Consider the following 27,972-nt stretch of genomic DNA (forward strand, 5'->3'; position numbering starts at 1 on the left):
AGGACAGCAAGAGGATGGCGGGTTAGGGGCAGAGGGGTCCGCAGGCACGCTGCCCCCTCACTGACTGCCGGCACGCTGGCCCTCCCCTCGACGCAGCGCTGCCGGTGAGGTCCAGGCACTATCCTCCACGCGGTCCTCCTCCGCAGGGTCTGGACAGACCACACGTACAGGATCTAGGCTCAGAGACGCGCCTGGGTTTGATCGCTGCCTTGCAGGTGGCATCTATTTAAAGCACTCAAAGCAAGACAGGGACGTCGGTGTGAAAGTTACGCCTTCAATGGGTCCCGGCAGCATCCCCACCCAGCAATAAGCCACACCAGAGGCTCCATTTCCCACCCGGCCATTTCTCCTGGGTGCCGTACGTGTCCCTCCGGATGGGCAGAAATTGGCAGGCAGGGCAATTCGCTAAACAGAAAAGTAGCACTTTTGTCGCTGCCTCTTCCAAGTCACCTTTCTCCCCCCCGCAGTCCAAGCAAACGCAACGGCCACCGCGTCACAGGAGGTGCAGAAGGGAGGACTGCACCAGGGCTGTGACCTGAGGTAGCCTTCCCCATGACGGGGGGAAACAAGCTACGCAGACCCATCAATGCAAGCTGCTGCCGACCATCGCTGGAGAGAAATGGGGCTAGGAGCAACAACAGAGGGAGAAGAGAGGGAGGCTTCCTGACAGGCAGGGCACAGGGACAGCAGACGGCAGCAGAACGCGTCTGGCCGTGCAGCAGGATTGCACGGGGAGACCCCTGACTACACCCACCCGCTCGCTAGGACGGACGGGTCTGTCCCAGGCGCTGCAGCGGCGCTGCCCCTGCCGTCGCACAGCCAGAGCTCTGCAGGAACGCGAGGAGCTGCACGTCTCCAGACACTGACTGCGTTCCTGCAAGGCCCTGCCTTCAACCCGGTATCTCTAATCCTAATTTGAAGGAAAATAACCGCCTGAGATAGACCAGCTGCTCTTAACCTCAAGGAGCCGAAATGAGTGACGTGCTGCCGCCTGCGAATGGGATGCCGGGGCTGTGACCACCTGTGACAGCCAACACAAAACCAACTATCTTTTTGGCTTTACCTGTGCTGCTTCTCTGTTTTCTTTTAAAGCAAGTCCTTTCTTAAACCAAAGGGGTCTTTCCTTGCTTGGTTCCCCCATGTATAGGTCTCCCTCACCTATAGTCCCTCAGCCTTTCTCCTCTTTTCATCAACGCTGGGGGACCAGGCCAGGGAAACAGGGACTGAAGGACTTCACAGGCTTGGTGCTGGGCCAGCCATCAGCCAGTGAATCTCAGGCTGGGACTTCTCTAAGCATATGATGATCTCGGAGGTCCTTTCCAACCTTAATCCTTCTATGATTCTATATCCACACCGCGGGAGCATCCCCCCAGGTTCCTCCGCAGTCACAGAAGAGCCCATCGGTCACGCCAGCGGTTCATCTCCGCCTGACGTTCACTCCTGCCCTCGTTTGGATAAAACCTGCTGACAAGGCTCTGCTGACTGAACAAGAGACCGAGGTGACCAACTCAGAGGTGGACCTCTGAGAATCAGTCAAAGAAATTCCACCTTGTCCTGCATCTTCCACTTGCTTCTCTGACTTGGGGCTTACTGAGTCTGGTTTCTACCTTCACGCTTTTCTAAAAAAGTCTATGCAATGCTTCATTATGAGATGGCGTACGATGGGGAGTGTGCCGCAAGAGGCATGTTACTGCCTCAGCCGCAGCAGTTTGCTCCTCCCAGGGAAGCTGCAGTAGCTACATTCCTCTGTGCCTCTGCCTGCAGAACAGGGATAAAGGAATCTCCCCCTTTGGAGGAGTGCTTTGAGATCTACAGGACACAAGGGCAACTCTACACGGCCTGTCTCCTTAGCACGCGCTCAGCTTGGGCTCTCAAAGTTTCCCAGGCAGGCAGGACTCTTCCATGTATGAACATCTCATGTTATCCCTCACCTGGAGGGCAGCCTAGGGCTTTCTTGTGCTGCTGCTAGCCTCACGAGCCAAGGGCTCTGTTCTGTGAGCTCCCCCTCCACCCCAGCATCAATGCCACCCAATCGCTCTCTGCTCCAGGAAAAGACACTCACCCCCGAGAGACTGACACTTGGAGGTTGTAGCTGGGAAGCAGTGGCTTGTCTGAGAACTCAAACATGAAGTTGTCTGCTTCTTGCTCCTCTTCCTCCTGGTCTGAACTTCCCGGAGGGTTGAGCAGAAGATCGCATCCAATGGTATCTTTCCCCTCTGCAAGAAGCAAAACAGACGTTGGCATTGCTCACAGTTTCACACCAGCCGGTGCTCATCCATCGCTCCCTGGGGAACAGCTCTGCCCCGCTGGGCCAGCTTCCACCGCCATCTCCCGTGCGCCTTCCCACAACGTCACAGCAGCTGTCAGGGCCGAGCCCCGGCAGCTCCTCGGGCTCTGCTCCCAGCCCCGCGTCTCGCAGGAACTCCGAGCGAGCGCTGGCTGCTCCGCACAGCGAGACTCCGCTCGGTGACGGGGTCGGGTAGAAAGAACACCGCATGTCATAGCAGCAGCCTTCAGGTTTACACTGATCCCGCCCGTGAGACGAGGCGCTGCCTGCTTGCAAAGCGAGCCACCTCAACCGGCAATCTTTCCTTGGGCCGACCACAGGCTGACCCCCAGACCCTCCCTGAAGCGGCCTCAGCCCCCTCTCCTGTCCTCGGCCTGGGGGAACCTGCGCCGGAGAGGAGGGAGGTGGATGTACGAGACGCTTTGCCTGCACGGATCCTATAAAGCAAGGCGCCGTGCTCTGCTCGTTGAGTACTTCTCCGTCCAGATCCCGCTCTCGACAACTCTCAGCAGGTTATCTGGAGGTGCGTGCCAGCAACTGTGTCTAAATAAGGACTGCAAGGCTGTGCCACCAAACTGCGCAGCAGATCTGGAGACTAATACGGCAAACAACAACAAGCGTGGCTCCAGAGAATCAGCCCCACAGATTTCTGGCTTAAAGCTGGCTGTTCCAGGAGGATTTGCTTCCGTAGGAGACAGAGAATAGCACACTTGATCCATAAACCATTTTAAGATAGTTAAACTTACTATTCACCAATCTGAAAAGCATCTGTTGAAAAAGAGCTTGCTGCCTGCATTTTATTATTAAGAGGTATGAATAGCCTTGGGTTTGCAGAGCGGTTTTGTCCTGCTGACATGACACAGGGTAACTCCAAAAACTTCCAGAAAACAGAGTTTAGATTCTACAGAGAGAAGTGAGACCAAATGCGCTGGTGAGCGAATAAACCAATCATGCAAAAGTTCAACACCACGCACAAGAGAAAAGGCTGCAAAAAAATCTTATGGCGTGCTGCAGGAGGAGGCTCCACGCACCATACTGCTCTACGAATAAACGCAGCACCCGGCGAGAACGTTATTTTAATAGAGAAACAACAGCAGATGACAGGAGACATGGGCTCAAACAGGGTCTCAGGAAAAAAAATGAAGTCATTTTAGTCCTGCCAAGGAAAAAAAAAAATCCCTAAGAAAAACAGGGTGCTTAAATCTTCAAAACTTATTGTGGAATAGGACAAAAATAAGTGACATGAATATTGGTCTGATATCACTGCTAGGCAAAGCTGATATGCCACCACCGAAAAACCTCAAATTCCTTGAGCAACCCGGGAAAAAAGAATTAAATGCATTTAATGTGGCAACAATACGGTCCAAGGTCTATCCCGAAAGCTCTCCTCACGCAGTCCCGTCCGTTAGCGCCAGCGAAGGCCGCGCCAGGAACAGGACGTCCTGCACCCCCGCGGGGCAGCGGGGAGACGCTCAGGCGCGGCAGTGCTAGTCCCAGGTGTGGAACAACACCCTGGAGCGGGACGCTGTCTCGGGGACTACAGCAGCACGCAGGGCGAGACGCTGATGACTTTACCATGCTCGGACCTCAGAGATCCCACACCCTGGCTTCTCTCATTATCTTTCAGCCCCCAGAGATTTGCAGACCTCAAGGAAAATGCGGACAACATTCCTGCCTCAAAGAATAGAAACAGATCGAGCAGGGGCCTGGGATTTCTCCTCCACCCCGAGGGACACGCAATGTTTTGTGCTTCAGCTGGTGGATCTGATGGAAAGGGAAACTTTGAAGGGCTGAACCACTGAAGGAGGAGAACTGTTTTCTGCTGAGCTGGCTGGCTGCCTGCGACAGCTGGGAGCAGCTCGGTTACTCCAGAGCAGAACCAGGTACTTCCCTGCCCCGGGGAGAATCTGCTCGTGGTGGCCCGAGGTGAGCGCCGAAGGTAACTGAGCCACAAGGGCCCATTTCAAAGCACTCGGTAAACACCACTGTAAAGAAACCGGCCCCTTGTCTCCGGTGTGGGCATCTTGCTCCTCCGTGCCGACTCAGGCAGCGTCCTGCGGTGGTGCCTGGCAAAGCACACGTGACAACGGTCTAACGCTGCGGTAAGCTGACCTAGGTGTGGAGGAAAAGGAAGGTCCCTTTCTGTGCTGGCTAAAAACAGACCTGGCAGGACAAAGGATGGCTTCCCAGCTGGGTTCGTTCCTTGCTCCAGCTTGCCACGCAGCCTCCCAAAGGCAGCGTCAAGGGCAGGGCTGGGAATGCTCCACGCGGAGGGGCGGAAAGCAGGGCAGTGTGACTGACCCTCTGGCAGCAGCGCAGGGGTGCTTCGGCTTGGGATCTCTGCCGTCCTCTCTCCGAGCCAGAGACAGAAATATCCCACAAGCAACACCAAAGCCACGGGGTTTCAGAACATTTTGTGTAGCTGACGTTTCTCCAGGGATCATCACTCTCACGTCTGGGAGGAGCCTGTGTTCTCCCAAGCGCCGTGCAGAGGTACCTGTTCAAGTCTGAAGCACCTGAGAAGCAAGCATCAGCCCAACCAACACGGGGAGGATCCTTCGCTGCAGCGAGGATGAAATGACATTTCTGGGGAAGGGTACAGGCAGACCAACGCGGGATTTGTCTGGCTTGTTAACCAACTTGAGGTAGCACAGGAGAGCAGGAAGACAAAACCTGACAGAGGGCACCAAGTGGATGACAGAGACCCAGGAGAGACACAGCCACAGTGGCCAGGATTTAGCGTGAAGTCCCACTGGAAGAGGTAGGACGTGTCTAGCAGAGAAGGTAGTCTTTTTCCACCCTCAAATGAAGAAATATTCTGAAAAGCTCGACTCAGGTCCAGGGGAAGGAAAGGAAGTGCAGTCCCCAGTGCTTGCTGTGGAGATTTTCCATGTATTAGCCAAGTGTCTAAGCAAGGCCCTTGTGAGCAGTGCACTGCCATCGTGGATGGCATCCCAATACCCCTCCACCCCCTGAGAAACACCAAAAGAGTCGGTGGATGGTTCGCTTACCGAAAAAAATAATCCCTTTCTTTTTGCCTATGGGGGTAGAGGACAGAAATGTGGGAAGACAAGATTTTTCAAGACAAGCCGAGGGATATGGAAACGAAAGAACTGAAACAAGCAGCTAATTTGAACGAAACACAATCGGCTTGCTTTTCCGAGATCCACCCGTTTCACTTCAGGCGTTAGGGTATACGAAAAACAAGACGTTTCTAAATTACTTGCATGTGGCAGTGGGTCTCCTAGAGGGTGTGAGAGTGGCAGCCTACAACCCCAGGCCAGGAGCTTCAAGAGGAAAGGAGACTGATGAACGGGATAGCAGATACCAGAACGCAAGCACATAAGCTCTCTGGGTAACCAAGAGCTCAGCACGCTGTAGTAACCAAAGAGCCAAACTCTCCTACCCACAAAACCACACACAATTTTCCTTCCTTGTTTATCAGAGAAATCCAAGTGGGAATCAGTGATAGATGAAAAGGGGTAACATCTTTACTTTAAAAATATTACAGTCAAAGAATAGCTATTTTTCTTGTGGTAAAGAGGCTTCTTCTGAAAGGACTGTGATAGCTTCAAGAGTGAGAAATTCAGAGGAAGGAGGCTGTGGTTTGAACAGTTTCCTTGGCATGCCTGAGGTGCAAAAGCCTACGAACAAAGCGTTCTTAGGAGTACAGAATTTCTCCTGTTCTGAGATGGAGAGACATCGGGGTCCTCCAAGGAGAAGCCCTCCACCAAGAGCACCCTTCCACATGTATCTGATTTTTTTCATTTCTAGAAGGACGTTGGAAATGAGGGAGGTGAGCAACTAAAATCAACAGCCTTTTAGCTTGCCAGCGTAAATAACCCAGGTCTTTACGAAGGGCTTGAGAGTGCTGATCTACTGTCTCAGAAGTGGCTGGCAGGGACGCTGCAGTCTGCCGCAGGCCCACGGCTAGATCCAGACCGTCTTCATTCACAGACCCTGGGGGAACTGGAGCAATGCAGTGAACAATTTGTGGACCTGGTGCCTGTATCGTTTCACGAAAACTTCTAAGCTGTTAACCACAATTTTCAGGAAGCGACAGTAAGAGGCACAAGTCATGTCTTCACTGGGAAACGCCTGGCATGGTAAGAAGAGGACCTCCCCCGGACAAACGCCTCCCCTCCAAAGCAGAGGAGAGGGATGGGCACCTCTGGGAACCTGGAAGTTCAAGACTTCTACACCTCGAAGGAATAATATGTCCTCGGACTTCCTTGGTTTTATCTTGATGGGGGGGAGTAACAAGAACTGCTACAAGAATAACGTGCTCCAGGATCGATGCCCAAAGACCCTCAGGAATCACCAGCAGCACCTGGAGTCTAGTCTCGCACGCTGTGTTCAGCCTACTTGGAGGGATCCACACATGCAGCTTCCCAAAGAAAAAGTCCCTTTCAGGAGCAACTCCCAGCACATAACATCACGGCAAGGTCTCTATCTAAGACGTGAGTGGGGAGGGACGCGGACAGACCGGAGTGAACGCTGTGTCATTACCTAGCACTACTTCTCTCTGCTCTGCTGCTGTAAACGAAGCGGCGTAGACTGGACTCACCTAGTACCGAGCTGCTGTAGAAGTCCCATGCTGTTCGAGGATCTCCATCGGTGCGCCCCTGCAGATCCGAAAGGTAATCTAAAGAGAAAAAATGGAGAGGGTTAATGCTTATCTGCTGGTCAAAGCACGATCCTGGCATGCATATCCATTGACCCTGGGTGAGCCACTTCATCTCTGCTGCTTTTCCCCGCTCTGCAGTTAGGCGTTACGGCAAAAGCCGAACCGTAACTTGCAGGAAGGGTACCCTCACTCAGGAGAGGACAACGTGACCCCGGGCCTGAGAACACGAAATGGAAGCTGAAAAGGGAAAACAACTGACAGCATTAGGTGGGTTGGAAAGAAAGGTTCTTAGTGCTGTCTTGACTTCAAAATCACATCTCCGACACCTGCGTGTAGAGTTAAGCCCGGAGGAGCACAGACAGACAGCTGGCAAAGAAGATTTTTTCAACAAAGGAGATTTTCTGCCTTGTATCTATCTGGGAGCCACCACTACTCTAGCTGTCTCTTCCTTGCTGTTGTGTAGAAGCCACAGCACTCATCTTGCTTCCACACAAACAGGGCAGAAAGCAGCCACGCTTCACTCTCGGCCATAGGTATCCAAAACGGTCCTTTCTAACAACGGCAGGCAGGCAGCATTTGGGCAGAGCTTGTTTTGAGTAGAAGGCATCATTACCCGGCAGCAAAATTACGTTCACTTAGGTTATGCAGCAGAACCAGGAGCTGCGGAACAGTGTCTCCAAGGCTCATGCACAGCACTGTCTATAGTTGTGTGACTACAGCATTGCCATCTCCTGGCACATTAAAGACTGAGAAGTATCTTATTTGGAAAAGAGTATACAACGCTATAATTAAAGATTGGGTGGTAAAAACACACACACGACAGGACAGAGCTCGAATTATTCAGTCGCCTGCTGCTCAAGCGCTTCTAAACCCTCTGACGCCCAGATTTGGTTCCGTATGCTGCCAGACGGGAAGGATGGGAGCGGTGCCACCCCCAGGCCGGGCACCTACCGCAGAGGAAGCGCTTCATCACTTCACTGGTGGCAAGCTTCACCGCTGTCTGCCCAGAGTAAGTGGCCAGAGTGGGATCAGCACCATAGGAGAGTAGAAGCCACATGGTTTCCAGGTTGTCATTTGCTACTGCGTCGTGGACAGGCCTGCAAGGACAGAAGCATTGGCAGAAAAAGAAGAGACGGGAAGAGTTCGCAAAGCAAATGCTCTGTTTTGGGTCAAGACAAATCTAGTGACGACCTACAGCTCATCCTGAAAAACACTCTGCTCCCTGCCCCCTCGCTTCTCAGCGCGCGCCCCGCTGTCCCCCTCTCGCCGGCTTGCCTTGTGCCATCCTGCGCGCTGCAGTTCACGTTGGCGCCGTGCTCTAGCAGAATGTGGAGGATGTCGATCCAGCCTCGTGCACAGGCTTCGTGCAGAGCTGTGTAGCCTGCGTTGTCACGATGGTTCACGTCACTGCTCTTTTTCTGCAGGCAATAGAGCACCACGTCCTACAGGAAAGATCATTGCAGGCCTGGTTACGCACAAACCCAGACGAGGCGGCGCAGGCGACAAAGCAGCAAAAGGCACCAAAACTCACCTTGTAGCCCAGGCGAGCTGCTCGCTGCAGAAGGGTCTCCCCTGCGTTTTTGTTCACAATCAGCCGCCGAGCTCCAGGAGGAACGTTCTGGGCCGTGGGCAATTCAGGGGAGCTCCCTGGGCTCACCCGACGGGACTTACAAAGTGTCCACAAGTCCTGGGGCTTCTTCAGAGGGCGCATTTTGGGCTGGTTCCAGCAGCCTTTCCCCTGGAAAAGAAAGGAATACAACTCCGTGGCACATGTGGCCGTGGCTTACTAACAGGGGTCCCCTTCTCTCTCTTCTCCCCACGCGCCTTCCCCTCGTCAGCCCAAGCCATACCTTCCCCTCGTCACAGATCCCTGCCAGGTGCTTGGTTTTACATTTGCGTTTTCCTGATGGTTTCTCTAGCTCTTCTTGGACGGGAGAGCTGTCTGAGTGCTCCAGGAAGAAGCCATTCCGAAAGTCTGGGCGCCCTTGAGATTTTCGGGGGGATGGGGAAAGCCTGCTCCTCAGCCGCAGCTCTGTGCCTTTGCCCTGCCCAGCCTCCTTCTGCTTCCGATACCTAAAATCTGAAGGAGAAACAGGAATGAGGAGCTTCTGTAGGAACAGCACCGAAGGGCAGCAACCCAGACCTCTGCCACCAGCCAAAACAAACTGCCCATCTTTGATGGCTGCTCATCCAGAAATCCCGACCCGCGGCGGAGACACTGCAGTAAGTAGAAGCAGAGTGAATCTGCAGATTCTCCCCACCAGGGATGGGCTCAGCATGGGCACAAGATGCCCAACGACAGGCAGCCATCCTGGTCTGAAAAGGCCGAGCCTACTGAGAGCTGGGGCTTGCACACAGCTGACTAAGGCTTGTCCTTGGGTCTGACAGGGAACCCAGCACGAAACAGCCCAGCCTGTCAGCACGCTTCCCGGTAGTGTGGTCATTGCGTGCTGCCATAGGGTGCGCTCCCCTGCCTGTAAGGCTGAGCAGGACTCACGGGGGTGCCCCTCAGAGAGACGGAAAATGCAGGAGGGCATCCCCTTTACGCTGCCTGTGAACAGTCAGTGCTTTGCTGCCTACAAAACCAGACCCTGCCTTGCCCTTAAGTTCAGCAGCACATTAAAGTTTCGATTAATATGCATGCAGGTAGGAAGCACCAGGATGCCTCGAGGGAAATCCAGTCTTTTCTTCCTTGCATTATACAGAACTGCAGCATTGCTCATTACGGAGCCCTGCGCATCACGCAAGGACAGGCGCTCTGCTTCCCTGAAACAGCAAGGGCACGACAGCAACGGGAAAACACAGTACGGAACGAGAAAGTAAAGCCCTGTGAATAAATAACTGCCCGGACTTATATGATGCCGTGCACCTCCCTCTGCGCAGATGATCAGTGCTGGAATAAAACAGTTTACAAAGGAAGAGCCCTGTGCAGACCAAAGGACCGAGGAGGCATCTGTACGCAGCTCTGCAGAGTCTGAGTCTCTCAAGCCTGGCTCTCTCCGCAGCTTTGGGCACTTTGTTTGGGAACCAAGACTTTGCTTCATTTTCAGGTGAAGAGCTAGGAGATGCCCCCACGGGTTAGTTCAAGGCATCAAGAGGATAAACTCCAGGAGCAAAACTTTATGTCTGTTAGGGACACTGCTGCCTCCAGCGCCAAGGCAGGTTTTGTAGATCTCCAGGAGCAGCATCTTCAGCTTCCACGTTACGCTGAGACTCGAGATTCGACTCGTCAAGCACCACACATAACTTCCACTTATGTCTTGCTATTGCTAGGAAGCAGGGGCCACGGATCTCGCATGGGAAACTGCGTTTGGCCAAGATACCAAAGTAGGACCACAAATAAAATCCCGAAGCAAGCACGCCTCAAGTACTGTTCTGGTCTCCACACCTCAGGAAGAATGGAGTGGAAGTGGAGAAACGCAACCAAAATGACTGAGGGGTGGAGAAGCTGCCCTACAAGAGAGGCTGGGACTCCTCAGTCTGGAGAGGAGAAGGCGGAGAAGGATGCGACCAAAATTTGCAAAAATCGTAAAAGGGTGGATCAGCTGAGTGGAGGAATCTTGTTCACACGATTCTGCAGCACAAGCCTTAGGGGCACACGATGAAACGAGCAAGAAATCAGCGAAAAACCAGGCGGGAGAAAGGACAGCAGTGAAACTCCAGGGCGCGCACTCATTGATGAGGACAAAGTGGTCGGCCCAAAAGCAAGGCGGTGCCGGCCAGAGAGAGAAGACAGCGCCAACGGATCCAAGCATTACCTTCACCATCAAAGGGATATGGCCTCCTTCGCCCCAGTGCCCGCCCTGAAGCCCAGGGGCCCCGGTTGTTTCTCAGGGGCACTTGATGAGGAGGGGGCATTAGCAACCAAAGATTGCTTGTGTTCACCCCTCTCCTGGAGGGGATCCGGCCCCAGCGAGCCAGGTGCCTGGCAGTGGATCGCTGCAGCTCGTCCCCAAAGATGACGCCGATTCTTTAGCGAGTACAGGACACAGTGGTCTGCTTTCTCCAAAGATGTGGGCCGGCCCCCGTCCCTCCTCCGGCTGCCAGCCAGCTTACAGTGCCACTGCAACGCCCGGGTCCTCATCTCCAAAGCCAGCAACGGCTCTAGGCCACAACTTCTGAATCCAAAATACAGAAGCTCACGTATCCGAGGACTGAGCAAGCAGTCCCTGAGGGAAACTGGCTTCTGGACAGAAGACAGACGCTCTTGAGATGTGTGGTAAAGCTCCTGGAGAAAACCCTCCCGTATGCTGCTGCACTCAGACCTCCTTCTCGGGCTCTGTTTGGAACAGGCGTCAGCGGGAGACAGCCCGAGAGCACCCCTGAGCTGCGAAGGTGCCAGGAAGCCCACCAGAAACTTTACTCTTGGTCTCGCAGAGGCACCCAGACGCGGCAGCGATAGCGTAAAGCTGTGCCAGAGCAGAAAGGTAGCTTGGGAGATCAGCGGGTGGGAGGACAACGGCCATCTCTCCTGCTTCTCACAGCGTCTCAGCCCCTCCTGAGGACTGCCGATCTGAGCGCCGGTGTGGCAGAAGGCGAGAGGTCCGTATCCCCTGCATCACCTCCAAGAGGAAGGCCCAGGCGCATGGAGGGCCGGCAGCAGTGCTTCCCCAGCACGCTGGCTCAGAGACGCTTTTCTGCAGCCCCGAGAGCAGTTACCCGTGGGACGCTCGGGCACAGCTACGAGCTACCAGCCAGCTGTCAGCACACACCCTGAGACATCGCTGCGCTGCTGGGTGAATCCCAGCCTCACTTCCAACAGCCTCAAACTGCCCCTGCACAGGGGGAAGGGACCGCAGAGCCTGCTACGCCTCAGGGAAACGCAGATCGCAGATTTGGGTCTGACCACGCGGTCCGGGCAGTCAGGGGAGAAAACACAAGAGCAGAGGTGGAGCAGCGAGCAGGACGCAGGCAGGTGGCACAGCGGTCTCCTCCTAGCAAAGCTGCACGTACAAACCACAGAGGGGGATTTCTCCGTCGCTTGCAGACACTCTAGCTTTGTTAATCCTCTCGCCCTTGTGCTCCCTGGTGCAAGCTTGCAAGTTGCCTTAATAAAGCAAGACAAAGCGTAAAGAAGCCCAGTTGAATCGTGATGGCTCCATGTCCCTCTACTTTAGCCAGGAATGCTGAACACTACTCCCAGGGGCCCATGCTTGTCCAGAAATATTTCACTGTGCTACCTCGTCCGATTCTCATTTTCCCACGCCCTCTGTCTTAATCTGAGGGTAAGATCAGTATCTAATTAGCCACACAAGCTGCTGTTTCCTACTCCGGAATTTACTGTAAATATTTTTGAAAGAAGAGCTGATCCATTGAAGCGGCCCGTGCTGCGGACATCAAGCCATTAATAACGATGGAGTTTCATCATTACAAAAACCCCAAAAAAACAATCGCCCCCAGAATCCCACACACAACAAAAAAAGCAACAAACCCAAAAACCTCCCTGTTGATCCCCAGCCCGGTACCAGAAACCCCTTCCCAGATGGTACCTGCTTTGGATTTTCGCCTCCTGTGGGGGTAGCCCCCTCGCTCCTCCTCTCGCTCAGTCAAATACTCCCCTGTCTGGTATTTCCGACTTTTCTGTCGTCTCCTTTTCTTCCTTTTGATGTGGCTGTCATCTTCCTCCTCCTCGTTGGGCTCCCACAGCTGCCTGGGTGATTCCACTCTCCAGGGCAGCTCCCGGGTCCTCCTCGTGTAACAGCTGCTCCTCTCGGACAGAGACCTGTCCCTGGCCCTGCGACTGTGATAGCGGGACGTCCTGTGGGATTTTCGCAGCTTGCGACGTTTCAAGGATGTCTCCTCCTCCTCTTCCTCCTCCTCTTCTTCCTGATCCTCCTCCAGCAATGGTAAAATCTCCTGACCAGTCACATCACACTCTCCCGTCACACCAGCAGAAGAGCCAGCTATGCTTCCTGCAAGAAAGGGGGATTTCTAGCTGACAAAAAAGCCAAGAGTGTCTACAAGAAAAAACCTGCAAGGCAGAGCAGAAGAGGGGCACAAGGCCAACCAAACAGGGATCGCTCACAGTCCACCCAGGGCTCCCACCCGGGTCCCCTGGCACCAACTCACCCGACTGACTGCGCGTCCGGCTGCTCAGCACCACCGGAATGAAATCCCGAAAGTTGTTCTTGGGCTTCTTCTCAAGGTAACCTGTGGGGAAAACGGAGCCTTGAGAAAACACGCCAGAGATCTGCGCACGCAGGGCTGCTGGCCTGGGAAGGGCAGTCCAGCACCGTCCTGCAGCTCTGTTTTGGATCCCAACCCACTACGGGACGCCACTCGCTCCAGAGGCCATTCAGCTCCAGGGGAGCGGTGGTGTGGCCCCGCGAGCGTCAGGGCGACAGGAACCACTGCAGCCTGACCCCGCAAGAACACATTGCCGTTCGCAAGAGTACCTTCCTCGTGGCCGTCCCCGCGGTGTGCCGGAGACGGGAACTCCGTCTTCGCTGGCCTCCTGCGCTTACGCTTTACCCTGAGGCTGGTGTGATCCTTCACTGATCCCAGGCCGGTTCGGCCTTCTCGCTTGCTGAGTTCGTGCGGATTGTCGTGGTGTTTTCGCCACTGTGAATGGAGGACACAGACTGAAGCTCGTGCTGCCAACTGACCGAGCTGGAGTAGCTAAGGAGAAGGGACAAAACGCCATCCCCCACTCATCATGCTGGTGCCCTCAAGCATTTTTGACACCCCAGATCCATCTTTGCTCTAGATAACCTGCAGACACGGGTACGTTAACCCACTACCAGGTAATGCCAGAGAGCACGGGTGGAAAGCCCTGTGCGCTCAGCCGCCCTCCCCTGCGAGAGCTCCCTCCTCACCCCCAGCCGCTGCCACAGCCCGGTGGTCCCATCCCGTCCCACCCACCTTCTGGCCATGCACGCTCCGGCTCCCCGATTTGCCCGGGGACTCCTCGCCGTCCTGGGCTTGGCACTTCAGTCTCTTGTGGGCCTGCCTGGCGTCCCCGTCATGCTGCCGCTTGGACTTGCAGCGCACGCTGCTCTCTTGCTTGATTTGGCCTGCTCCTTTGAGCTTGACCTCGGCAAAGGCCTGGGGAGCAGTCCCAGCTCGCAGGCAAGTCACAGAAGTAAACGACGTGTCACACTCCCCTCGCTCCTTCTTGACCCTGCACAGATCCGCCTGACGCACGCACTGGACGGGCTCCGCAGCTGGCGGCTCCTGGGAGCCTTCGCAGCCCAGCTCCTTGTGTTGACTCTCCGTGGGCGCAGCGGGCACCTCTGAAATCACTCGCAGGCTCTGCTGCCCGGCCGCGGGCAGATCATGCGACAAATATGCCGCTAACACTTGGTTTTTAGGCTTTGCATCCAACTGTTTGAGGCTACAGCTCCCCTGGGGAGCCTCAGTCTGTACACTGCCCTCCTTACTGGAGTCAGCCTCGGGCTGATCACACTCTTGACTCTTCTGAGGGTTGTCCAGCTTCCCCTTCCCCCCTTTCACATCCAAAGCGCTGGTCTGAAGCGATGGACCTGCATCCAGCGGGACTGGATTGGCCGGCTCCTCGTAGAGCTTGGGCAAGGCCCGGCAGCTCTTGCTCTTGGCCGCAGCTTCCCGCTCCTGCGGCGGGAGCCTGGGCAGCCCCTCTGGCAGGCTCTGGGCGGCCGTGCTGGACTCTGTGGGCGGCACGCTCGGGAATGTCGGGAGCTCACCTGCACCAGCTGGCTTGCAGGAGCTGTTCTGGTTCGGGGGCAGCTGCCCTGCGGTGGAGATGCCAATCGAAAGCAGCGGGGTCTGATGATAAGGAGACCAGCCGAGAGGCAGAAGCTGAGGATTGGAAGGTTTTCCATTCACAGGGCATCGCGGGTACACGCTTCCCTGGCCGGGGTTCCAGGTGGAGATGTCCTTGGACTGACACAAAGGAGCTCCTGGAGCAACTCTGCCATGAAGAAGTCTCCTGGCAGGATCCTGCTGTCCTTCTGCGCTGACCTGGTTGGCTTTCTTCCCACAGGGAACGCCGGCACCGCGAGGCTCTCCCTGATCGATGATAGAAATAGGCTCCTGCTTGGGCAGGTGGCGGGGGTCCCTGCTGAAGCTCACACCGGGGTCCTTGCTGAGCAGCAGCGAGGCAGGCACCGGGTTGGCGACGCCGACGTAGGTGCCTGGAATGGTGCTGATGAGCGTGGTGTTCTTCACCCAGGAGCCCTGCTCGCCGTTGCGCAGGAACTCGGGGAAGATGACTAAGGGAGGGGTGGTGCCGAGACACGAGGTGACGCTGCTGCCCGTAGTCTGGGCCGCGCGCTGGGACTTGGACAGGACGGTGGTGAGAAGTGCTTTGCCGCTGGTGTGCACGGGCGTGAGGATGGGCATGGGAGGCGTTTTGCGTTGACTGGGTGGAGGCAGTTTCTGACGGTTGGACTTGGAGGAGAGATCGAGAGGCATCTCGCTGCACTCGGGAGAGGAGACCATCTCGCGCTCTAGCTGCGGAGGCGACTTCAGAGGCGAGAGCGAAGTGGCGGCCCCCGGTGCGTGGGGCTCGGGCGCTGCCGGGGCTCGGGCGTGCGCGGCGGTGCCGGAAGAGGGAGCAGCGCTCCCGCACGATGCTGCCAGCGGAGCCTGGCTGGATGAGAGGGAAGGGCCAGCGGTGGAGGGGGGAGCGCCCTCGGCAGCAGCCTGGGCACCGCTTCCGCCTGAGGGCGAAGGGCAGCTAAGCTGATTCACCTCCACAGACACCACTTTGGCGTCTGAAGCCAAGGGTCTGGTGACGGAGAAGGTGTAGGGGTAGGAGCGCAGCTCTGGGGAAGCGATAATGCCCGGCAGGCAACGCTCGTGTAGGTAGGAAGGCAGGACGGGGAGGGTGAGCGTGGAGGAGACCCCCAGGGTGGCTGGAAGCGTAGCCACACTGAGCGGCTGCCCACAGCTGGGTGGTGGGATGTACACCAGCGACTGGCTGGGGCTCAGAACCGCCCCAGCCTGAAAGGACAGGGGCATTTTTTGCATAGCAGGGGCCTGAGACGTGGGAAAGCACACTCTGTTCAAAGTAAAAGTAGCGGGAGTGGAGGCAGAGGTGTTGCAGCTGGAGACAACCACAGACAACGTCCCTTCTGCCAGCACGCCTGGCCCTTGTGCTCCGGCGCTTGGGGTGGTTTTCTCCTTCCCGGCAGGCTCGCTCTCTGGAGCCACGGAGCAGGCTGGAGGAGCGTCCGCCGGCTTCTCGCTCTGAGGATCCGCAGGTGTCCAGGCAGCATCAGCACCACTGCTCTCCTGCTCCGCAGCTCTGGGGGTTGCGGGCTCCTGCCCTCTGCCATCCCCCTGGCTTGCCAGAGGGCCCGGGGCATCATCTTTCACAGTCTTTCCCGCACACTCCGGGTTTGGGTTGGGATCAGGCGGCTGCTCTTCCAGTTTGGGCCCGAGCTTTTCCTCCACCTTGCCATCAGCATCCAGCCCCTGGGCACCGCTGCCACCACCGCTGACTGCCGTGAGCTCCACCTGCAACAAGAAGGGAGAAGGGGTTCCCGAGAGCTGCGCAAGAGGCTCCTAGCGAAGCCGGCGGGCCCCCCCCCCCCGCCCCCCCAGGACACAGAGGCAGAAGTGGCAAACAGCTCTTGCCGAACCGGAGTGTTGCTCTGCCCTTCCTGCACCTGGGCGCACCCCTCTCGAGAAGGAGCCCGCGGGAGCCATCAGGGTAGGTGCTCTTGCTTGGCCTGTCCCGTCAGGGAAAGGCCTTCTTGGACCCAGACACGCACGCGAGGAGCTCACCTTGGAAAGGCTGCTGCTGACGCAAAACTCTTGAGACCCCAAGTGCTGGGAGCTGCTCGTTTTAGACTCCTCATCAGAAAGGGGGGCTCTCCTAGCCGAGGAACAAGACACAGCATTACGAAACCCCAAGAGACCCTCCCGGCATCCTACCCCTCCCTGTCCCCGCGTGGGACAGCAGAGCAGCTGGCAGCCTGAAGAACATGCCTGCGCCAGGTAGCCAGCTCCTCATCATCACGTTACACGGCGGGTACCGCAGACCGAGGGGGTGAGGAGCACTGCTGTCCACTGCGGTCCTCCCCCTCCCGGAGCTCTGCCCGCTGGGTAGCACCTCCTCACACGTAAATGCTTACCCCGGGGCTCCTACGGGCCTGACAAGACGTCCTCCAGGGCCCAGCATGGGCCTTCTGTGCACCTTCCTCACCCACGGCCATTTTGACCCCCCTGGTCTCGCCACGGGCCAGCCCAGCCCTCCCTGACTGTGCCGCGTCGCAGCCCGGCTCCACGCACCCGCTCCTGTCCCCTCCGCTTCCCGTTCTGCCCCACCACATGTTTCCAGCCCCATCCCGCTTGTCTCTTCTTCCACAGGCACCTCCTCATTCCCCTTCCTCCATCTCCCAGCCATGCTCGCTCCCTGCCCTGGGACTTCCCCGCCCAGCCCTGCTGCTCTCCTCCAGCACCAAAGCCCTTCAGGCTCAAGCCGTCCCTGACGGGAGCCGCGGGCGTCTGCAGCCACCCCGGTGCTCAGTGTCCTGCCGGCCCCCACGTTTGACCCTTTCTCTTTGGAAGACAGTTCCCAAGGGGAAAGCTTGATTTCAGGATAAGGATTGCGAACTCCGCGGGGACGGGGCGCACCGAGGAGGCGGCTGTCCTCAGGATCTGCGAGAAGACGGGACAGGGGACAGCGCTGGCGCGTGCAGCGCCCTGCCCCGCGACGCTCCTGCGCCAGCCGTGCCGACCCGGTGGCGATGCTCTGGCCTTTAAGGGCCGTTTAGACAAGCTGCTGGTGCCAGGACAGCGCCGCTCGAGTCGGGTTTCTGCCGACGATGTGATTTCGGCTGGATTCGCCCCCCTACCTCCCAGCTTTCACGACGAAGGAACGGACACCAGCGACGGGAGGAAGCTTTCTGCTCGGGCTGCCGCATCGCCGGCGCCGGGACCGGGCTGCCGGCTGCCCCGGCTCACCCCCCGAGCCCCGGCCGCCCCCAGGGGCCCCTGCCCTCCGCCCCCGGGCGGCGGCTGGCAGGGCCCCCCCCGGCCGGGCCTCCCGAGCCAGCCCGGCCACCGCGGGCCGACGAGGACCGTCGCTAGGGCGGGGAGACCGGATGGCCGCGGCGCGGCGCGGGGGAGGGCTGAGCGGGGCCGGCAGGGCTCGGGGCGCGGCGCTCGGGTCGCCCGGGGCCGGGCCCCGCCGGGGTGAGAGGGCCCTGGGGGGCGAGCAGCGGGCGGAGCGGAGGCGGCCCGCCGCTGCAGCCCGGTGCCCGCGGAGCCGTGCGGCGGGCGAGGCGGAGCGGGGCCGGGCCGGGCGCGGGGCCGGGGCCGCGCAGGCGGGCGGGGGGCGCCAGGGGGCGCCCGAGGCGGCGGCGGCGGCACGGCCGGAGCTGGACCGCGGGGCCCGGCCCTGCCCCGGCCCGGCCCGGCCCCGAGCGGGGCGCAGCCCCCTCCCGCCCTCGGCCACCCGCAGGGGCGGCGGCACCGGGCCGGGCCTGCCCCGCCGCCGCCGGGCCCCCGCCCTGCCAGCTGCCGGGACGGCCCCGGGGCAGCCCCCGCTGCGGTGGTGCGGCCTGCCCGCCTCCGGCCCGGGGCTCCTCCGCAGGCCAGCCCGGCCCGCGGCGGGGGCAGCGGGCACGGCGGAGCCCCTGGCACCCCGCCGCAGCGGACGGGGACAGCGGAGCCGCCCCTCGCCCGGGGCCGGCAGCCGAGGGAGAGCGCCCGGCCGCAGCCAGCCCCGTTCGCCTGCAGCCAGCCCGGTTCGCCCGCCTCGCTCAGACGCCCCAAATTCAATGTTTATTGTAAACTAGGAGTCGCTCCGAGTGGTTTAGGAGAGGCAGAGGGGCAACGCCATCCCCAGCCCTTATCTGCGGGACGCACGGCGGGCCAGGCGGCTGCTGAGGGCTGAAGATGATCTCTGCCCCGAGCTCTGCCCCGTCCCACCGCCTCGGAGGGCTCGCCACCAAGAGCCGCGACACCCGCCGCGAGGAATAACAGGCACGCGGTGCCTTTGAGCCCGTAAAACTTTCCTGGCTCGGGCAAGCGCGCTGAGGGGACGTGGCAGCCCCCGGGAAGCCACGGCCCGATCGGTTTCGAGAACAAGACCCCAGAGCTGCGGGAATAAAAAGGCGACGCAAAGCAACAGGGCAGGCCAGGAACTCGTCTTGATCGATTCTGCCTCCCAGCCACTAATCCTCCCTAATCTCCTATTTGGTGGCATGTCACAACTCTCCCATCTAATCATTTGGTCTGCACTAACCCTCCTGGGTCACCGAAAGCTCTTCTTAGCGGCTTGGCTCGCAGCGGGTCAAGCTCTTTCCCTCCCCTGGCAGTTACGAGCACAGGTCTGGTGAAGCCAACAGCACAGGCAGACAACTCGGCCTCGTCACCCCCCAGCGCCGCGGAGGCAATACAGCTACACACAGCCAGCGGTTCCTCCGCAGAGGCCTCCAGCGCGCTCTGCTTCCAGGCCCTCCTCGCCGGAGCACGGGATGTGGGGGCCATCACACGACGCCAGCATTTGACCCCGCGTCCATCCCCTCCCTGCGGCTCTTTCGCACCGCAGCCCGTTGTACGCCCTAGTAAGAACGGGCTGAGCCAGCCCCAGCTCCCTTCCCGCGGCCTCTCCAGACCCCTCGCTCACTTTCTCCGCCCAATTCCGCCCTCCCCTGCCACGCCGCCCACGCACCTCACCTCTCCTCGTTGAGGCCACACATGCGAATCCGCTCTGTGCTGGTCCAGTTGTGCACCCCGCTATAGAGAGGTGCTGTAGAGATCATGACAGCTGCTCGTCACCGACCGGGACCTGCTGGGGCTCGAGGGGCCGCTCTGCCTACAAAAGAAAGACGGAGGGTTGGTAACATTCCCCGGGATGCTTCCATTCAACCACGCTTCAGAGAGAGTCATCCCCAGCTTTGCTGCCAGGCAGACGGGGTACAACGCCCAAGATGCTGCATGTCGGTCTGGAAGAGGGCTAGAAGAAATCAGCAGCGCCTTGGGACAGAAGCCACAGTCCGCTCAGCCTCGTATTAAACAACTTTATTGCCAAAAAGCCTCTGGCTGCCCTGAGACTTTCACACGGGCACCTTCGCACGCATACACACCCCTGGGAGGATTCCTCCCCTTTTCTCCTCCCTCCAGAGGGACCTCCAGCACCGGGTAGCGAGCCGCAAGACAGAGCTTTACCCAAGGTGATGGTCTGTTAAACTGCTGACATCCCCAAGGCTTCACGGGACTTTCATAAACCAGCCCACGGCGGGTTCAAAGGGGAAAGCCTCAAACAAGGAGGCAGCGGGGGGACCCTGGAGGGGAGCAGAGGTTTGCCACCAGTGCCGTGAAGTGATTATCCCCTCGCTCTGTCGGGAAGGAGCTGGTATTCCGTGGAGTCAGGGGTGGAAAGCATGAGGAAATCCAGAGATTCGTGAGCATCCAAGACACACCGTCGGCTGGGTGGAGCTTTCGAGGGAGAACGTTGCAGCCAATCGTGCAGCGCTGGGTGTTCAAGCATTAAGGCAGCTTTGCTGCTCAAGTCGTTCAGGGAAAAAGCAACGACGGAAGAGAGGATCTACTGTGCTAACAAGGGGACTCAGTTGAACCAAGCAGGACTGACTGCAAAAGGCAGAGAGATGCTGTCAAAGAGGTTCTTGGTCCAGAGAAATACTAAACACCCGAAGGTAAAGCAAGCACAGAGCCACGGCAACGCTCTCGGTGCAGCGGGTGAGGGTGGGAAGAAGCTGAAAGCGACACGTGATCCCAAATCTCCGTCGGTTTTCTTTTCCCTGACAAACTCCTGGCGACACAAGCTCTGAACAGGACAAGAAGCAGCTTGCACCATCCGTTTATGCTGAAACGAGCCGCCAGCAGCTCCAGGGATCAAGCCGTGGAATTGAATGACTCCTCTGACCGCAGCTGCTGCCGGGGATCCTCACCGCGGCCCCGACGTGCCAGTGGGGACCCTCCGGACAGAGACAAGGGCCAGGCACATGGGAGAAACCGGGGCAAGGCAGCTCGTTTGCAGAAAAGAAGCGACAGACCCATCTGCACGTACGAGGGCACAAGTGAGCAAACAGGCTAAGGAAATCAGAGGTCAGGAGGAGAGGGGGAAACCTGCTAAAAGACGCGCACTGGAAGGTGGAAGAAATACTACAGTATCTCATGACGGGGGAGCCGGGCAAACGCTAGAACAGAGAGCAGGGTCATACCCAAAGAGAATGAGAGGTGGCTTGGAGCAGGAAGGGGAGGAGTCTTTTGGTGCTTGGAGAGAAATGCAACATAAAGGAAATAGGGGAACAAACAATCTGCGGGGATTTCACCATCTTAGGCTAAACTGAAAGAAGGGGAGGAGAAAGGTTCTGCCCCTGAGCACAGTGGCAGGACAGATGTTTCGGGAGAAATCAAAAGGGACCTTCTGCGCAACAGGGGAAGGCAGCGCGCACGGCTGCGCCACGGGGAAGAGAAGTTGGAGACGAGCTGAAGCCTCAAACAAGCGCAGATCAGGCGTGACCCGAGAATAGGTCTGGCAAGGGAAAAGTGGTAACAGGGTGGTGCGAGGAGCTGGGAGAAAGCGCACGTTTTGAGTAGTCGGGTAAGAGCTGGACTATAGAGGAGGCACGATAGCCACGAGGAGAGAGCCGGGAGGACGCAGCAACAGAGATCGACACTGCTTCATGAATTCTTGGCCTCTATCCTCCACGGACGACGTGGGACACGTGCCAAAGACAGGCATTTCACAGGGAACGAAGAAGAGCAGAAGAGAAAAAGAATCAAGGTTTCAACTAAGAGAAGGAATAAAACGGGGGGAAAACAAGAGACGTGGTCTCAAGCACAAACCAGAGCGAACAGCGCCAGAACGGCATCCCTAAGAAGGCGGACCAGGAGGTTTCCTGAGAAACGCAGGGATGAGCGGCCTCCCGGTGCAACGCCGAACCAGAAAGAGCAACTGCAGCCCCGCTGGGTCAAAACACACTTTTAGTCGAGTCGACACAAGGAAACCGAGCAAATCTCTCGTCTACACTGGTGCAGCTTGAAGCGCCTTTAAACGGATGTAATTAAAGTAGTAGGAACCCCTTGGAGAACGCAACTAGGGCATGGTTTCACATGCCTGTCTTCGAGCAGAAGAAGCTGTTGATGAAACTGTTGAAGCCCTTCTCTCCCCTCACCCCTTCAATCATGGCACTGAAACTGCCCCGTGGCCCCGTAAATTTGACCAGGGAGTTGATCTCCGTTTAAAAACTTTTTTTTTTTTCCTTTTTTTTTTTTTTTTCCTTTTCCTGGCTGGACTGGTTTTAACCCATACCAGCTCCTAGACCAGCTTCACCAAGTGGGAGAGAGGGCACAGCCCAGCACAGAATCTGCTTAATCCACTACGTCTGCCAAAGGAAGTGTATCTGAAACCACAGTCTTATTTTGATTTAGCTAAATAGGTGCCCAGCCAATTCTAATTAACTCCAAAGAAAACTAGCTTAGAACAAAATAAGAACTTCAACATAGCATTTTGCATGGAGAAGCTCGTCATCCGATAGTAAAGCTCCTTCACCTCTCAAAACAAAATGTGCTCCAAGAATTGTGAGCGAGAAAGGTGCCGAACGCATTCAACAACAAGCCCTCGGAGAGGTTTTCAATGAAACGAACGTGGGAATGAGAAGCGAGGGGCGGGGGGCGTTCATTGAGACAGAACCTCTCATCGTTTTGCAAAAGGAGGGGATGCTGCTCTGCAAACCAGTCTCTTGCAGGCTCCAGAAAAAGCAAAGCAGAAGATGTGTTCCCTGTACTAAAAGCATGCTTTTACTCGGGTTAGCGACGACTTAGCTACACGTGGAAGTTCCCTTGGATTAAGTCAAAAAATTACTGTCTCTTCTGAAAGTTTCCCAGATGAAGTTCTTCAGGAATGGATATTTTCCAATAATTATGTCTAGACAAATCCTCCTTGTGCTAACATCCCAACAGCGCCGAGACAACCGTAGTTTCACCGCAGGCCAAGCTGAGGATGGCAGGACAGGCTGCCGTAGCCCTCACCTACCAGCTCCCACACCGCTGAAGAGCGTTAAGCCCGCGTAATCGCCATGCTGACCCCTGTGAAAACCCTGCCTGCTCCCTGCTTCTCAGGGATCCTAACTCGAGTTGCCCGAGGTGAGGCTTCCTAATTAAGTTTTCTGCTGCAGCACTGCCCCTCACGCTCGCACCTCCCGCCCCAGCGTTAACGCGGCAGAGGGGTACAGACGTCGCAAAGCAGACGTGGAAGCTACCCGCTCCCCCCGCCGAGCAAGAGTCATTCCTCAGCCGGATCAGCTCCCTGACCTGACTCAAGGCTCAGCTTCTCCAGCGCTTGCGGTGGCAAGCACGTAAGGTGACTTCTCTGGGCTGCCACTGAGCTTCCAGCCACAGGTAGCAGAGAGTTTGGTTTCTACCCGAGGGTTTGGTACTGTCGGTGTTTGCCCTAACAGATGTCGCGTCTGCGTACCCACTCCCGTACCGCTTTGATCAGGTCAGCCAGAGCCACGATCTCCGACAGTCGTCCACCTCTACGGCAGCTGTGGCGGACCCAGACCCACGGGTACAGAAAGGGGCTTTTCCCCCTTCCCCACAGAGACACCTTGTGCCAGCCACTGCTTCACGGAGCGAACGCATTCGGCTTCAGGACCGTGCTGCCTTCACCCCCCAAGAAGCTTTTCAGGTGTTTTCCTGCTCTGTACGTTTCCGAGTACCAAAACAGCTTGGATTTCAAGACTCCTACCTTTCCTCTCCCCCATCCCACCACCAGCACGAGCTACGCACCAACAGATCGCCGCTCTCGCAGCTGCACCCTGCCTAGGCAGGCACGAGGTGACGGGTACCGAAATGCCGGCAGCCACTCTCCGAAAATCCCCCGGCGCAAGGCTTCCCTCCGCCTGGGCTCCGGGCAGGCGCATTGTCCCCCACCGCGGGCGGGAGAGCACCACGCGACGGCGTCGAGCAAAGGCCCGACGAGCGGCGACGCGCACCGTTGCCGGCAGCCAGGGTTCAGACGACGGCACAAGCTTCCCCGGGGCCAACAGCAGCTTCGCCTTTCCCCGCCGCCCGAGCGGCAGCCGCGGCGGGAGCCTCGCGAGGCCGAGGGCCAGCTCCGGAGATCCCGCTGCGGGTCACGTCGGTAGGAACTCGGCGCAGCTCGGCAGGCAAAGCGATGCGCTCGGTTGGGCTCCGGGTCCTTTACGGCCACGGTAAAACGCTGCCCGTCGGCGGTGCCTCCCCTCGCGCCGGCGGCGCTCTCAGCCGCTGCATTAAGTGGGCCAGCGGCACAGAGGACGGGAAGGGAGCCTTTCCAGCCTTAGGGCGTCGCGAAGCAGAAAGCCCAACGCGTCCCTCTGCAGCAAGGGACCGGGAGACCGCGGTCGGTCGCCTTCCCAAGGTGCTGTACGGCGCCTTTGGCCAGGGGGCACTGTGGAAGGCCAGGAGGGATGCACTTTGACCCTGGAAACACACCCGCAGGAGGTACCTTTGTAACAGTCATTCCCAGAGAGCAGCCAAACCTCGAAGGCAGATTTTTTTCCCCCCGCGGATGGCTACAAAATATAAAACTACATCAGCTGCTGGAAACTCAAGCGGGACTCGCCGCTCCGAGCGCATCGCCTGCAACCCGGCCGCTTCGACGGGGGCGAAAGCGGCGGAAGGCGGCGGCACGTGGCCCTGCGGCTCCTCAGCGGGGCTCGGACGGGCCAGAAGGAAACGGTCCGCGCCGACAGGAACGCTCTCCTTCACTTGCCATACTTTGTTCATTTTGGCAATCTTCGTTGCCATTAGTAACACAGGCAAGAAATTATATTTGTTTTTATACGTGATTGTCGGGCGTCCATTTGAGGTACAGAGGTCCAGAGCGAGTGCCAATCCCGAGAGCTGCCCGAGATGCCTTAGCAGGGATTCAGCTCTGAGCGCTGCTTCAGAAAACCCCTTTAAAGCAAACTGCTTGCAAAACCGTAAAAATTAAATAAAAAATTAAATTAAAAAAATCACGGCGGTCCTCTCACAGGACTCACAACGGGCACGATACACAGCAAGGGAAAAATTTGAACAAGAAAACTGAAAAAACCAAAAGAGTTTATCTTATATTATGTTACCGCTCACGCAGAGGTCAGAGCTGTAGCAGAACTGACCAGGAACAACTAGTGTGGAACAAAATCCAGCACGGAGAGGCCAGGCCACCGCCGCCGTCGGCCTCGGCGGGAGCCGGTGCCAGGCGCGGGGTCCGGCCCGCGGCCCGTGCGGCAGCCCCAGGCTGGGTTTGGGTTTCCCACTGGCTGCACAGCAGCCCCGACTGCTGCGGAGCTGAGCCAGGCTTTGCCTACACGCATTTGCTTAAGCTGATTTAAAGACACAGTAACACCGCAAGTAATTATAGATATTCAGCGCGATGAATTGGAAATAAAAAAGAGAAAATCCATCCCCATTTAAAAGAAAAAAAAAAAAAAAGAAAAAAAAGTTTGCTGCATGTTCGGCAGCCCTTTAATAATGAGTCCCAGCTGCTGGACGACTGGTGTCACTAAACCCTCGCTCGCTCGAGACAACCGGGCTGTCCCCACAGAAGCCCACTGTCGCCTATTTTTAAGGACTGAAAAAAAGAGCCGCTAAGGGAGGACGGCATGAAAAAACGCTGTATTGGAGAAGGCGCGCATCGTCCGAAACACTGCAACCGGAGCGCAGCCTCCCGTCCCCAGGAGACGAGCTGGCACGCCGGAGCCCAGAGATCCCAAGGGCAGTTTCATTCCGAAGGCCAAACCGCACCAGCGTCCGATCTCCGAAACCCTCCCAGAAACGCATCCCCAGACCCAGGTGACAGCGACAGAGCCGGTGCCCTCGACAGGCACCACGGTGCACCGGCACCGGGACCGGTTAAACCCAAAGGCTGGCGACGAAAAAGGCAGGGCGGGGAAGGGAAGGCTGATGCAGACATGGCAAAAAAAGATGCAGGCGAGCTGCAAAGGGCGCGGGATGCACCGGCCCTTCCCTTGCGCGGATCCCCCCTAACTCCGGTGGCGGCGGCCGGCGAGGACGACGGTGCCGGAGAGCGGATACTCTGGATGGAGGAGAAACTTGCCTCCTCTTTATTTAAGCCTGGAAGACCTTTTTTCCCCCCCCCGGTGCTTTTCCGAACCGCTTTCGCCCGCGCCGGGATGAAGGTACCGATGCCGCTCGGCGAGGAGCCAGCGATAAACCCGGTATCGACGCTCCATCCCAGGAGTTTTTGGTTCTCCGAGGGCTGCAGCGGCACCGCCCCGGACCCAGGCTGCCGTCGGGGGGGGGGGTTCCCCTCGACCCGCCGGGGCGCGGCAACGGCCCCACGGCCCCACGCCGCGGCGGAGCCGCGGCGTGGGGCCGTGGGGCCGTTGCCGCGCCTCCGCCGGGGCGGGCAGGGCCCCCATCCCGGGACGCCCCGGTTCAACAGTTGCCCCCGGGGCCGCTCCCCAAGGGAGCGCGGCTCCGCCGCCGCTCGTCCCGCAGCCGGGTCCCCGCCGCAGCGGGGCAGCCCCGAACATGGAGGTGGCGGCGGCCTCGCTGCCCCCGGGAAAAGCTCTTCCGCCATCGCGCCCGGTGCGGCCGGCCCCGGGCACGGCGGCCGCCGGGGGAGGCTCGGGCCACGCCGCCCAACTCCGGGAGAGCCCGGCGCCGCCGTCCCGGGAACGCTGCGATCCGGTTCTCGCCGCGGCGCCCCGGGACCCCCGCCCCCTCCCTCCCTCCCTCCCTCCCCGGGAGCGGCAGGTGCCGCCGGTGCCGGTGCCGGAGCCGCCGCGACAGGCAGGGCAGCGGCACGCCGCGCCGTCGCGGGGCAGGGAGCGGAGCCCGCCGCCCGCCCGCCCGCCCGCCGCCCCCGGCCCGCCGCTGTCAGCGCCCGCCGGCCCCGCCGCTGTCCCGCCGCAGGACCCCCCCCCCCCCCCCCCGCACCGCCACCCCGGGGGTGTCCCGGGACCGTTTCCATGGAGACCCCCGGCCCGGCGGGCGGGCGGGGGGGGGGGGGGGGGGGGTGTCGGGCCGCCCGCTCCCGTCCGCCGCGCCCCCCCCCCCCACCGGCGGTGGGTGCGGGGCGGCGCGGGCCCGGGGTGCCCGGGCAGCGGGGGCCGGGCGTCCGGCGCGGGGCGGCGGGGCGGAGCGGGGCGGGCACGCACCTGCTTCCCGAGCCGGGCGGGCGGCGCGGGGGGGCGGCGGGCCGAGGCGGGCCCCCTGCCCGTGGGCGGCGGGGTCGGACGCTGGGCGCTGCGAGCGGCGGTTCGGCGGCGGCGGAGACACTGGCAGCGGCAGCCGGAGTGTGAGGGCGAGAGCGAGCCGCCGCCGCGGGGGCCGACGGGAGCTGTAGTCCGGCAGCCGGGCAGCGGCCGGGCGCCGCGCCGCCCCGAGGACTGCGGCTCCCGGCGTGCCGTGCGGCCAGCCCTGCCCGCGCGGGGGGGCTGCGCGGAGCCAGCCGAGTCCGGAGAGGGAACGGGCGGGCGGGCGGGGAGGGGGGAGGCGGGAGGGAGGGGGCTCCGCGCCCGGCACAGCCCGCGGGAGGGGGCCCGGGGAGGGGCCGCGCCGCTCCGCGCCCCGCGGACGGCACCTCCGGGCGGGGCGGCGCGGCGCGGCGCGGGGGGAGCCCCACGCACACACACCCCGCACACGCCCGACCCCGCGCCGGGGCACCGGCGCCCGCACCGGGGAGCGGCGCTCGCCCCGCACCGGGGGGAGGAGGAGGAGGAGGATGGAGGAGGAGGAGGCGGCGGGGGCGGGCGCTCGCTCGCTCGCTCGCTCCACGCCCGGGCAGCGGCCGGGCGCCCGGCAGCGGGCAGCGCTGGACGGGCAGCGCCGGCAGCGAGCGCGGCGCCCGCAGCCCCGGTGCCCGCCGCCGGGCGCGGCCGCGGGGGGTGCCCCCGGGCGCAGCCCCGCCGGGCCGGGACGGCGGAGCGGGCGCCCAGCCGCCTGCCTGGCGGAGCCGGGCGCGGGGCCCCGGCGGCGGCGATGGCGCTGGGTGCCCCCCCCCCCGCCCCGGGCCCGCTGCCCCGCCGGGCGGGCAGCGCTGCGGGGCGGGGGCGGCCCCGGGCGGGGGGCGAGGCGCCTCCCCCCGCGCCGTGCGGGGCTCCGGGCGGCCCGGCGCGGCGGCTGGAAGTTTCTCACCGGCCCCCGCCCGAGGCGGCGGGGCCCG

General features: G+C 59.6%; 1 protein-coding gene across 3 annotated transcripts in view; it reads right to left on the reverse strand.

The window, feature by feature from the left end:
* The window catches only part of BCORL1 (BCL6 corepressor like 1), a 30,641-nt gene extending 3,590 nt beyond the window's left edge, over positions 1 to 27,051 (reverse strand). For all 3 annotated transcript variants that reach the window (XR_014229303.1, XR_014229304.1, XM_082322955.1), the window contains exons 1-13: positions 26,966 to 27,051; positions 19,524 to 19,662; positions 16,623 to 16,713; positions 13,776 to 16,352; positions 13,310 to 13,475; positions 12,984 to 13,064; positions 12,404 to 12,826; positions 8,765 to 8,994; positions 8,446 to 8,652; positions 8,190 to 8,356; positions 7,866 to 8,011; positions 6,855 to 6,932; positions 2,063 to 2,216 (exon numbers count right to left, since the gene is read on the reverse strand). Coding sequence is in view for 1 of the 3 variants with exons in the window: in XM_082322955.1 (XP_082179081.1) it covers positions 2,063 to 2,216; positions 6,855 to 6,932; positions 7,866 to 8,011; positions 8,190 to 8,356; positions 8,446 to 8,652; positions 8,765 to 8,994; positions 12,404 to 12,826; positions 12,984 to 13,064; positions 13,310 to 13,475; positions 13,776 to 16,352; positions 16,623 to 16,713; positions 19,524 to 19,609 (4,406 nt within the window). In the remaining 2 variants the exon portion in view is untranslated. The remainder of the gene's footprint in view (positions 1 to 2,062; positions 2,217 to 6,854; positions 6,933 to 7,865; positions 8,012 to 8,189; positions 8,357 to 8,445; positions 8,653 to 8,764; positions 8,995 to 12,403; positions 12,827 to 12,983; positions 13,065 to 13,309; positions 13,476 to 13,775; positions 16,353 to 16,622; positions 16,714 to 19,523; positions 19,663 to 26,965) is intronic.
* Between the last annotated feature and the right edge of the window lie 921 nt (positions 27,052 to 27,972).

The sequence above is a fragment of the Platalea leucorodia genome (genome assembly GCF_965183815.1).
Source record: "Platalea leucorodia genome assembly, chromosome: 10".
Classification (NCBI taxonomy): Eukaryota; Metazoa; Chordata; class Aves; order Pelecaniformes; family Threskiornithidae; genus Platalea; species Platalea leucorodia.